Below are 13817 nucleotides of genomic sequence, written 5' to 3' on the forward strand. Positions count from 1 at the left end.
TGTATATGTTACATGTATGGTTGATTATACCAACTTAATTCGAAGATTGTTTAGACATTGATCGAAATGGACAGAAAGATCGCGACTGGTGATGACTGGCGATCCGATACGTACGAAACGCGTACTGTTTGCCACCGATTACCGTCGTGTCGTTTAGCTGCAAAACACCGATAAATAATGAGTCAAGGGCATAGATGCAGGCGAAGGAAGCGAAAGACAATGTGCGTGTTCCATTATTCATGGTTGCATTTGCTTTCTTAGTAGGATCTCTTTTCAAGAGGCTCTTTAACATAGAAATAGTACAGCTATTCCTTGAGTAGAAACAGTAATATCCTTTTAGGTAGATTTTTATCGAACCTTCAGAGTTCATCTAGACGACGAAGGTTTTTCAAGGTATAGACGATCGCCAGCAAATGAATTCATTTGAAATGTCTGCTGTTCCATTGTGCGACGGTTTTACTTAAAATTGTTTTCTGCCGTGTTTACGTGTTTATGTTTGCCGTCTCGTTTCTTAGACACATTGAAAATGAAAGTTATAATTTGTTATATCTTGAAAATAAAATTAGAAGCTTATAATTGGATATCATCCTTTTCTTTCGTAAAAACTCATTGGTTGTTCAAATGTCTTGTATATTTTAATATACAATCATTTTTGTTATCTTATAAAATCTGTATTGTATAGTTTCGTACACTAGCTTCATTCTCCCACTGAAATATAGGTAGTACGATATAAGCTAGCGAAAATCGATCAACTCTTCAAACAAAATAACGAATAGAGCAAACAAGAGGCGATAATAGGCAAGTAATTTGCGCGAATCGCCGCCGCAATATATTATTCTTTGTCCGAATTACACCTTTTGACTAATTACTATAACTAATGCGCTCAACAGAATTATTTGATTCGTTCGCCTTGACACTCCGACTATTGTATTTGGCTGAATTTCCAACTAATGGTTCTAAACTACTATAAATCGACCTATCAACGGATGCTGTGATTTCGTGCATAGCTTGAGTCATCTTTCCCCTTTGGCCGACATTTCTCCTATTAAATCTGCCGCTTATATTGTTGCAGGATAGAATTCCTGGACAAAACTCACGGTTTTCGTGCCAACTGTTACATTAATTCCCGTCCACGTCGTGTTTCTTCTACTATCTAGAAGTTGAAGCAGTTTGTCGTTGAATTCATTAAATTGCAATCTCGTCTCCGTCCAGGTATAACAATAAATTTATTACTATATTACAAATGTTTATGCAACTGTGGAAGATTAAAAAAGCGACGAAACATACGGAATGGACACAACACACAAAAATATCGATATCAAGAATAAAAAGATTTTGTATATAATTATACATCACTCAAAGAATCGATATTTATATCTGAAGAGGGATGGTCAAGAACCACATTGCACTTGGAGATTATTTTTGTTACGACGATAGGAAAACGTGGAACATAGTGAAGTATTACTCTCTTGAAAAAGCAACATTCTATGTATAGGATTTATTTGCGCTTTAACAGATTATCATACGGTGTAGTAGTATGATAATGTATGTACACGTAATAAACTTGATAATTATAAAATATCAATGCACACGGTAAAACAGAATATGAGATGACGAAATAATTCAAAAGTCGTTAGGTATGTCATATGTGATAACGGGAATAATTCGTGACAATGTGAAAGTACATTAATAAATCAGTAAAACAATAGTAATGACAGCGAACGACCGTTATTTTCAGCGGGTACGACCAAGTTATATAATTCTGAAGTTTGTTTTCATCTGCACATTTTATAGGCAGTATTTTTCTTCCCTGTATATTTTCCTGAATGTTTGTAATTTCGCCGTTATACAGATTTTTGATATTTACATGCAGACTTTAAGCTTCTTTAAACTCCGAAAATCGTGGAAACTGTGCAACTATTAAAAGCTTTAAATATTGAGAATAACACGATATATTCAGCCGTACGATTTTGATAACTGAATACTGCATAAATTCTTTGAAGAAAATAATCGTGAAAAGGCAAATTCACTTTTAGGAATGAGAGAAAGAAACTTAATTTCACTGAATTTTATTGAAAGTATAGTGTTTTAGGAGGAAATTAATGGAATAAAATTATGTGAATGGTAAGGGAAATGTGAAAAGAACAGAGAGGTTTTACTAGTACGTAATTTTTGAAACTTCATTTTAACTTATATGTCCTGTTACATGTTATCCTTTTATATATTTATACAAGAATTATAGCAATTTAATTTGATTCTAGCGTTGAATGCGATCCATTTTGAACAGCTTATCGCTGCGTTTCTAGATTATCCAACTCATTCGAGGCAAAGAAACTGATTGAAATCATTAGCAATCTGTCGCGAATAAAATCGAGATAGATGACTATGAATGAATCTGTTAGGATCGTATGCATTCATGATTAGCTGACCTTCCAGTTCTGTTACGCGAAATGGATTTTCCACGCATGAAATAATTGATGACGCTTGAAAGGCTTTCCTTGTGACCGAATGTAACGGAGAATAATGCATTCGAATTCGCAGCACCTGGTGTAAATTAAAAATACGTCGGCAATAACATGTTTCCGTGTAGTTGTTTCGGGTATGTGTAAAGTGTGACGTGTTAACCAGAAATGGATATCTCTATCAAAAGGATTCAAAAAATCGTACGTTGATCAAAGCGAAATCGCAAACATTAAAAAATAAATGGACTATGGATAAACGTGAATTACTCTTCGCGTAACGATACTTTGCTTTTTGGTAAACATCGATTATTTTCTTACTTCATACGATATACGTATACACGTATAAACACATCATACTAAAAGTTTAGAAGTGTTTCGTTGTTTCGTAGTTTCGTAGTTCACCTAGAAAAAACTAAAGATAAATAAAAAAACAAATGGGGAGAGAATTCTACGGGAAAGAACAAATATTGTGAAACATTTTTTTGTATAAAACTTTGTTTTCAGCATAGGTTTATAAGATTAAACGTAGGCCTTTGATAATAATCGTGAAAAGCTATATTCTACGTATACTGGATTTTTTCAGAACTGTCAGATTCTCTTTGGTCACCGTGGTATTAAATATAATTTTTAAATATAATTTTTGCTAGTAATTTTACTTTTTAAATAATCATTTAAAACCTGCCATTGATCATTCCAGACTGGCCATTGTTAACAACATGTACCAATCATACAATTACTCAACCTCAGTCAATTTCATACAACCAAAATAAACCACGTCCAATTCCATTAGAATTCTTGAGAAGACTTCCTCTTCCAACATCTCACACACATCACATGCAGAAATAACATCTAGTTCGCTTTCGCGTTCTACAAGATCAATGAATGGCTGGCGTATTAGGTATTTAGGATACACAAATCCGTCCATTCCGAATTCTCTTCCACGTATAATAGGATTTGGCAACCTGCAGTTTCTCAGTTCCGGTTGCGGTACGTTTTACGAATCGGTTCTTTTCGGGCACGATACTAAACGGTCGAGCGTGATACTTACTGGTTCGACGAGCGGCGATTTTATTATGCGGCATCCGTTAAATATTAGCTGTAATACAATATAATATGTGTACGTGTGTGTGTGTGACGAAGCAACAGTGTCGAGCTGCGTTGTGTATAAATATTTGGCCGAGTTCCAATTTGCTTCACCATTCCGCATTGGTCGCGAGATTCGTACATTTGCTTTTCCAACGCCAAAGCCACTTGTAAAGACCACGATGACGTGTTTCATTTCTGAATGCTTCCTACCGGACCAAAACGTACAAGGGAACCGTAATGACGAGAGAAGATGCACGACTGCTTACGCACACGATCGTTCTTGTCACGTTTTACTTCTGGATGTTGATTTTTCCTTGGTATTTGTGTTTCAATGTTGCTTGTGGTTGCTGTTTTATTCATGGCTATCGATATTTCTTTGATGTTTCATTTACAGATGTTTATTTGCCTATTAGTGTTGCTGATCGTTGGTATTCCGTGTATCGATGCTAATTTTTACTTTTTTTTCTATTCGTGGATGTTATTCGATGTTACACGAATGTCGTTTGTCATTGGTATTTCGTTCCATTAATAAAGAATAGGCTAATTTTTCTTCGTTCAACGAGGTTACTCTCCGCTATATCGAGAGCTATAAATTTTTCATCAGAAACCGTATCAATTAAAATCACGTCTCAACATTTTCTAATCTCAGCTCGGAAATGCTTAACGAGATTTAAGCAGGAAATACTCTTAGTTGCATTTAATTTAAGAACAGTATGCATTTGTCATTTACATCTTAACGAAGGGAATGCATTTCGAAATCCGATGTACATATCCTGCTTTTAAAGGTGTACATATTTTCAGGATCGATTTACTTTATTTTTTCATAAACGAAAAACACGTAAATACGATTAAATTCTGATAATTTGAAATAAACAGCTCCGAAATGAATTCGATTTAACGAGAATTCGAATTAAAATCAATGAGATAGCAGTTAACAATTTCTCATTTCATAATTACTTTTTCTTGTTACGATGATTTAATGAAATATACGCACAAAGCTTTAGTTTCAATTCGAAACATAATGGTAAACGAATTCTTTTTTAATGTGGTTAATAATCGGTGATACGATAAAAGATGGGTGGTGGCATTAGCCTGTTATATTTAAACTTCGGGGCAATGACATTTTATACACGTTAACGTAATACTGAAATGTAATTCACGTATGATAATTGATCATTGTCAATAAATATTTACTACGAATACTGTTATATCTGAATCTGTCGCCAATTAATTTAACAATAACGATGAACATGATAAAGGGCAATGAAATTTCCAAGAACGTCAAGAGAGAGATCGCCAGTAGAATCTTTAACGCGAGCAAGATCATACCGATGTTCGTCGATATCGAATCGGTAGCCAATTCTCGTATTCCAGCCCGTGGAAGTATCTGCGTGGTTTCTTGGTATTCCGTCTCGAACGAGTGCCAAGTGCATTCGAATCAAATCCGCGAAGCCGTGTATCTTCGTTCACGCGTTCGTTTGCCAGGAGAACGTAGAAATGCGGGGTCGCATCACGTCGTTAATGTTATTCATTGCCGCCAGGAGAGACGGAAACGCGTGTTACATACTTCCGTTACGGGCCCATAGGCCTCTGTTTCGGTAATGCACCGTAGTATGTTTGTAATCCAGTAATTAATCCGACTAAACTAAAGAACGTGTCAACTTGCCTTATTCTCTTTTACTTTTACCTTTACAATTATTCGTTAGAGCGAAAACAACAGACATTGATTACGCAGCAAGATTCCAACGAAAATGGACGATTATGTCGTGAGATGTCAGGATTATATCGTAGTAAGTAGTTTACAAAAGATTCCACAAACGTCATTATTTTACGTGGGTTGAAAAACCTTAATGGCCCATATATCAGTATTCTGTGCCCTGCTATTACCATCTATCTCATCGATACGATATCGATGCTCATACTGCAACGATATTTCTTAGTAAATTAATGAAATAAAATCCTATTCGTTGATACTTTTGTTAAAACCGATACAAATTCATTTTCACGTCACCAGGACGTTTTCCAATCGCTCATACTTCTTCAAATTGTACCGCTATTCATGCGTTTTCCCTACAATGGAAGAAATTAATAATGCGTGTTGCGTTTCGTTCGAAACTCGAAGAGAGAAAGGCGTCGAATTTCAGATTATTTAAAAGCAAACGCTGCCATTTTATAGAATGACGCACACAAGAAATCCTAGTAAGCGTGGCGTGTAAAAGGTAATCAGGCCGAGTAATTAAAATCGCCGATCGTATTGAACACTGTGACCTATTGCGAGCGACGATTCGTGTCGCCGTATTTATTAGCTTCATGTACCGTTTTCGATTCGCATGGAAAAATACTTGTTCGTCAACGTACACGGTTCACGCAATTCCTCACAATGATGTTATTATATTCCACTGTTATAAACACGGTATTTACATGGAATGTGTTTTTATGCAGACCCCACGTACCTGGAAACTTGTTTCTCATCGAATGGTGTTTGGTTTTATTTGCAACCAGGAGTTCCGCGCTATATGGATTATTGCCGATAGACGAAGCTAAGTTAATAAAAAATAATTCTGTAATTGAATTAAAATACTTTTCTTCAAACGTTTAAACAAGGACTCAGGAGTAATTTTCCTTCGACCGTTGTTTATACACGGATAAAATATATCTTTGTTTAAGCGTGCAATTAAGCGATTTCTTGGAGAGGAAGCCAGATCTAAAATAGCTTCCCTTTAATGCAAGCGAATAAAGTTAATTTCCAAGTGCCATATTATTCCGTGGGTAAACTTTCAATGGACGGTAACGTCGATTTCTTCGCCGGAACAATTTAGAACGGCATGGCGGCGAGCTTGCGAGAAAGTTGGTTCTATTTACCCGCTGATCCTTGTGATCCACTTTCCTGCGGACAGTGCTTGCTCGATGCATATTCAAGCCGGGACGAAACACCGAATAAAGTCTCGTTAATGACAAATCTACCGAGAATAGCGGCATGTGCGTGTTGTTTTAAGAATGTGTTTTGAGAATTCCCAAGCGATTCTACGCGCGCGATGATCTTGGAAACTGGGACGAAGTTTTCAAATAAAAATATAGAAAGTCGTTAGGGGATGGTATCGAACGATGCGTAATGAAAAATGTCCGTTCGTGGAAAAAATTGAACATGCCATATGTAATAGTTTTTATCGCTTTGTTTGAGAACATTACACAGGAAGTTGCCGAAGAGGAAATGGAATCGCGCGAAGAGGATAGGACTTAGGGAGTTGCTTGAAGTCAGTGCATGTTCACTTTAAGCGGAGTGTTTGCCAAGTCATGTTTCATTGATGGGGTTTGGAGGTTCTTGGAGGGCGCTTCGCGACCAAGAAGCTGAGGCGAAAAATCAGCGTGTGTTTTGCATTATAAATTCGGTGGTGAATATATGCCCGCATATCATTTGTTATTCATCAGGTTCCCTATGCTTTGCAAATAAAACGTATTAATAGCTTGCACTCTTTTTCTAATTCTAATTCTTTTAATCTTAGTCTTCCTTTTATCAAAATGGCTTTTAGCGACGTTTGGTCATGCTAACATTGGCATATTTGTTAAACTAATGTGTCTTAATTCAAAAATTAAAATTGAAGAAAGATGAAATTATACGAATATGAGTATTGACACTGAAATTTAAACGTTGACTTTTAACAGGGTTTTAAACTGGCCCAGTTTGAGGTTTCTCGAATATGATTGCGTACATGTATGTATTCACTGCGGCGTAAAGTAAGCTAAAATATGAAGAGTAAGAAGAAGTACATGTGAAGCAAGAGAAATGGATCTCGGCACCTATATAGCGAGTAGAAAATGAACCAAATGAAATGAAAGTACCTGCGTTGAAGAATACGGCATATTAAAGGTATAGTTTTCATAATTTTTTAATCAAACAGATGAAGAAAAGCGATTCGTATTTTACTTCTACTCAATTTTACACAATTTTTCCTACCATACCGCTATTTAGAATTTGAATGATAAAAATTTAAAACTTAAACATTTTCAAACTATAATTTAATATTTTTAACAACGGGTAATACTGTACAATTTGGTGTAATCCTTTTAAGAATAAAATTTGTCAAATGTTATAATGTTAAAGCGAAAGAACTCAGTCGTAACATTATCAGCTAGTAACTCGAAAACTAAAACTTCAACTGCTCCTTTTGAAATGGGTCTCTTTTTTCTTTAACAACTGAAGCCTTTCAACGGAATTTTAATCAATTATCTCAACTAATATTATAGTCAAGATTTATTGCTACAGCAAGGTGCGTTTCAAGATATTATTTTCAAGAAAAATATTTACCTTCTTATTAAATAAACGACTTTTTCTATTATAAACAATATTTTACTACCTTATCTTATAAAACAACAAATTTTTTATTAAACGAACATCCTTTAGATCAAAACGTAAGTGAAATCGCGTCTAAGTGTTCATGTTTATATAAAAAAGAGGTTTCAAAGACAAAAAGGAAGTATTATTCTGTACGTTTGTTTCATTTCAGCATGCAGAATCGTCCCCTTTCGGATTACATCTCTATAGTTTAATGATATGTCATTAATGCATATTCATCTTCTTTTGTTTCGTTTCGGTAACTACGTGAGATCAGCACCTTTTCTTAAGCATATTGTATCGTATACCGTGTCGCGAAAAGATTAACGCGTGTATCAGAATTCAATATGCTTCTTTTATTGCTTATCAGTTGCTCGAGAAGAATCATAAATCTGTATAGAACACACCGACAAACCGATTAAATCCAATTTATCAGAAACGAGTTTGACGATCGAACGATCTAACTGGCTTAGAAACTGCAATCCAAGCATGCGTGTTTCCGACAGGCCTGTGAATCTTGCGTACAGTTAGCGAAAGAGCAACAGCGAGATCATAAAATCGGTCAAACGATAAAGTTTATGTTCCGATTCCCGAAAAAGCAATTGATATAAAGAACTCGAATCAGAACTGTGGGTTGCTTAGTAGTATATTTGCAGGGAATAGGAATAGCATGTAGTACATTCGAAAAGGGGGTAATGATTCTGGGTGAACAAATAAAACGAAACAAAAGAGTAAAATTCGTTTATCCAAGGCTTAGTTTTCGAGAAAATCGAGTTTGTAAATTTGTCAAGTATAGTAGATCATCTCTCGATATTTTAATTTACGACCTTGGCATATCGTTCGTACCGATTGTACAAGCAATTCCGTTCGAGTTCGAAGTCGTTTGGTTTTCGCTCGATAAGATAAGACTTATCGGACTCGCACGTTTGACCACGAAAGATAGGTTTCTTCGTGTTTCCTGATCTTATAACGACGAGAAACGTTTCGCGATATAGCGTGCTTACTGTCCGCGTTGCGATTATGCTTGCGGTAGAATCGATTCTCTATCGTGATTTATTTCGACGTGATTGGCTACGTCGATGGCCGATAGCGATATTTCATGAAGCTGCAATCGTGAAATTAGAGCTCGATAAACGATAAGAGTTATTGGCGTTTAATCGACCAGCATTTTTAAATATTCTAATTATTTTTTTATGAAGATATTGCTGTACGAATATTATTACATTGTTTCATTACGCAAACATTTTGTTATCTAAACACTTTTTCCTCTCGATAAGTTCAGATAACGGAGGTACTTACCAGTATATTTAAAAGATAGATGTAATATTAATACGACAAATACACCCAAAAATAAGCAAATGCAATTAACGTGTTAACTTTTTGCACTATACTGGTATTTTTGATTGCAACAATACTATGCTAACATCGACGAAAATGTTGGCACGAATGAGATGAAACAGTGTTTCGGCAACGCCTGGTGAAACAAGTTATATTAGGCACATTTCCATAATACTTAATCTCCGTGAGTTGTGAGTAATGCAATCCTTGACGTTGCACAGGAATGACGTAATTACGATTACCTCCGTAAAACGAGTCTGACTGCAATTTACGTCAGTACTTCTCTCCTTTGTTTCAATAGACGAGATGCTTTTCGAGCGTGTTTCATTTCGTGAAGGCAGTTGCGATAGGCTCTGTTAGTTAATAATTAATCATTCAAGTTGTGGATGCAAGTAGAGCTTACGATTTGCCTGACAACCGTTTCTCGCACATAAGTTAACGAAAATTTGCAAATTTTACTTCGATCTAATGTCGCTATTCTTTGTTTTCTGTATTCTAATTATTATAGAAGTTGCGTTTGTGTTGAATTTCTCTCTCATATCCGATTCGGTATCATACGCATATCGTAAAAAAATGCGCTTTTATGAAACTACTGTGGCGGATCGGTATCAATAGGACGCCGACAGGTCGAGGTATCAACGCAGCGCAACGCTTCCCGGGCGATCCGCGGATACCAACCGCCAACACCAGAGGGCTACGACGACGAGTCTGTCTAACTCGCTAGCGGTTGAATTTACGGGCGCCCGATACAAATACCGCACCTAGCGAGACTCCCTCTACGTCTAAGGCAGGGACTACCGGGCATAGCCTTACTGACGAGTCCTCCAGTAGTCCCGGGACGAAACGCTCCTCATTCCCTTTTCACCTAGCTCCAACTACCCCTCCTACACTACTTAAATCTGAACTGCACGCAGTGAAAGCGTTGAGCGGATTTTAATAATCCTCTTAATACTCCCAATGTATATTCTCAAGTTAGCTATTGCTTATATATTTCATTAAATTTAATATAATTCGCAATTCTCATAATGCTCCATATGCCCAAACAAACAAATTTTTCCACCCAAGGAACTAACTATGACATATAGTTAGAACAGAGAACGACAAATCACTGTAACACTTTTATGTCCTCATCAACGAAATCTCACTAAATGGTCCGACTAAAATTAAAAAAAAATTAAAGGCTTCGCAAAAAAAAAAAAAAGAAAATAGTTTCTGCGTTTTACCGAAAAAAAAGATATTTAGCAGTTTTAATAGTTGTTTAAAATAGATTTCACGTTGTTCGTTATACATATATATTACGCAATTGTTGTGAGTGTTATTTGCAATTATATCACAGAAGCTTTTTTCACGAAAATATAACTGAATTTCTCAAAGAAGGTCGACTTTAAAGATTCAGCAGAATTTCAAAGAATTTTACGCAAAATCGTCAAAATGGAGAACATGAGGAGATGACGTAACCTACACGGAACGATCTTGAGAATGGATGGAACGTGGATGAAGCGTAACACGTGACCGAGTGTGTCGTTACTTACGGGAGACACAGTGTCAGCCAAAATAAACAGAATGTCACGGGTATAAATAAAGCTTTCACTCTCATCGTGCACTTCTTCGCAAGCTTCTCTTTCTTCTTTTTCCTTCTTTTTATCTTTCGTGTCTCTTTTTTGTCGATTTGACGTAGTTAGACGTATCAGAGGTCGCTTGTTGATCAACGTGTTTCCTGTCGGAACAACCTTAAAAAAACGTCCATCGTGTGTGCCATTAACGTGAATAATTATAGGCGCAGCGACAATTTGGTGGATTTTTCTCAAAATAATTCCTTGTCATAGACATAAGAGTCATGAAACACTTAAAATTATGATTGTTTGAAAATTTCCCTTTCTAATTACTATCTCTAATTTTAGAACCTCTTTGTAGTTTCCTCTTTTCACTTGTCCGTGAGAATTTGATTGCATGTTTTACATGCACGCTGACAATAATTGGATCTCGAAATTTTACATGTAATCTGCATTTACGAGAGGGCCATGGTGTCTTCTGCCAAGAAAAATCAAGTTGCATTATCGCGTATGATTATTAGACATTATTAGACGCTTAACGGTAGAATGTTATTTAAAATGTTAATCAAGATCAATTTAATAAAGGGAAATATATCGTGTAAATTCTTTAGAAAAAAACTACATTTAATTTTGTGAAATCATTTTTTAACACTTTTGACGGACGTTTGATTCCTGTACACTCTACGTGGTTGGATTGGCGCATCAATTCTCGTGATTCTCTTCTCGTGATTCCCCGTCACGTGTACCTGTTATAGCCGCGGTTTCTGGACTGTGTTGTAAAAAGAAAAAGAGACAAAAAGCATTGAAAAAATGAGCGCAATCCCTGATCCAGCTGGGGTCGCAGCACGTGACGGGTGTCGTTAATATTTCATTAGCATTCGTTTTTCGTCGTCCATCCCGATCTGCCGTGGACAATTTTTATTTTGTGCACCCTGCTCGAACTACGATGGCCAGCTTTTCATTGTATGCATTTACGCCACGATTGCTTCGAAAAACTCGTCTACATTTACGGAATTCTTTCCTCTCTTATGCTACAGTTAGTGTTAGAAGGTTCTGAGTTATTTAACCTCGCAATATGACATTACGCAATTCTATTGACATTATACTGAGAAATTATATAAGCAACCATGTAAATAAGGAAAAGGAGAAGAAAAAATAGTTGAACAATATGATTTTATCAACATCTTTATGCTATGTTATATTAGCTTCGAATAAGTTTATAGTATATCTATTTTATTTTTTCAAACGATAAACCGTTATTTTTCTTTGTATTCGGAGAAGAACATTTGGTTATAAATGATCCAAAAATCATAATTCTTTTGGAATTTGTGACGATCAAAGTTACGAATCAAATCATTGGATAAATCAAGACAAGTATAAGATTTGATTCATGGGATGGAATTCTCATCCCTTCTTGTTTTCGGTATTCCGTCTTAGTTTCTCGCTGTCTACGTTACTGCGACGACGGAGAATGTGGTTTCAAAGCTTGTTCATTAAGTAGTAATTAATTGGCTGAATTGAGAGGTTGTGGAGATTGCGTAGTCAAAGAAGATATAATCGAGTCGCGGAGCAACGAATAAGGAAACGACGAGCACTTTTAGGGAAAGGGAGGAAGAAAAGTGTGGCTTGAAGACAATGCTCGAGAAACATCGCACAGATAATAAACGAGAGGCGGGTCTATTGCGTCTTTCTTACTCGTGTCCTTTACTCTTTTCCCTATTTGCCATCAGACTATCTGAGCTTTGACGATTCTATTGCAAATTCTTATTCTTCAGGCTCGAGCAGCAAGATAAAATATATAACGTTGCTTATATATATAAAAATATGAATTGTATATGGTGGCTACGTTAGATAGAAGGAGATTTAACCCCTTATGATCAGGAGGTACTGTCATTTATATTAAAATGCAACAAAATACGCTTAGAATCTAAGGTTTGTAAATATTACCTTCCTTCAAGATCCTTGTAGTAGAAAAAAAGCTTACAAAGAAGCTCATATTTAAACAAAGAATAAAATGGAAGAGAAAAGCATAGAGTTTGAAGTTTCTTCGAAACGAGATATTGAATTTTTACTCACCGTTTCTGTTTTCGCTGTCCGCAGGTTTCATCTGGATCGGATGGCGCATCTGCAAGAAAATAAAGAAAACGATTTGATCATTTATGCACGAATTCGTAATGTCTTCGCACGTAACACGAACAGAAATGTTTAACTTCGCGTAGCGATAATAGTTTATTATTAAATAAGGTATAGAGAGATCGTGCTATTCTCATTCTCAAGATAAGCGTGTGCAGATCTTTAGTTACGAAACAATTTGTTTTACTGGTTATTAACTTTTGGAATTTTATCTGCTATACTTTGTACATTTTCTGGATGCAAACGATCGTCGATGGAAATGGAATTTTGTTATTTTCATCACTTTGCGACAAACGATATCGATCATTCGTAATTATAATGAAGTAAAATTTCGTGGATTTAGCTGGCAAACATAAAAGCACAGACAAACATAAAATTTCGATTCACATAAATTATGATTTTTGCCATTCATTTGCGAACATTACTGACTTAATTTGCACAATATTAGTTATTATACATATAATCTAAGACATCTAATCTGCTGTTACAAAAAAGTTGCAGAAAGCTGCAAACAAGAAAGTAGTAATAATAAACTATTCCAGCAATCCGACATTTAACGAACCCGCGGTTTTCATAAATTTTCTAGCCTAGGATGTCGCTTATTATTAAAAACAACCTCATCTTCCGTGCATGAACAACAAGACGAGCGACGGACAATAATTTGCACGCAATAGCATGCATTCTTTCGAGGACAAACGCGGATTCCCTATCGAGAACCGGGGCGCGGGTTGGGTGTCGTTGTTTCGTATCGATTTGCTTTTGTAAAATTCCTGAGGCTCGCACACGGCCGAGTCTCCTGCGGTGCACACAGACAAAGGGAATGCACGCGGAAAATTAAATTTCCGTTTCGAACCTGCGCGCTCCTGGCTCTCCACGTTGCTTCTTCCGATTTTCCTTCTTTTTTTTCTTTGT

At 36.1% G+C, this 13817-nt stretch overlaps 1 protein-coding gene across 15 annotated transcripts in view; it reads right to left on the reverse strand.

Annotated features, from left to right (window-relative positions):
- LOC117159936 (CUGBP Elav-like family member 1-A) overlaps positions 1–13817 on the reverse strand; it is a 355184-nt gene that overhangs the window by 54102 nt on the left and 287265 nt on the right. For all 15 annotated transcript variants that reach the window (XM_076621600.1, XM_076621605.1, XM_076621613.1 and 12 more), the window contains one exon: positions 12849–12897. In XM_076621600.1, coding sequence (XP_076477715.1) covers positions 12849–12897 — 49 coding nt within the window. The remainder of the gene's footprint in view (positions 1–12848; positions 12898–13817) is intronic.

This window comes from Bombus vancouverensis, chromosome 9 (genome assembly GCF_051014615.1).
Source record: "Bombus vancouverensis nearcticus chromosome 9, iyBomVanc1_principal, whole genome shotgun sequence".
In the NCBI taxonomy this organism is placed as follows: Eukaryota; Metazoa; Arthropoda; class Insecta; order Hymenoptera; family Apidae; genus Bombus; species Bombus vancouverensis.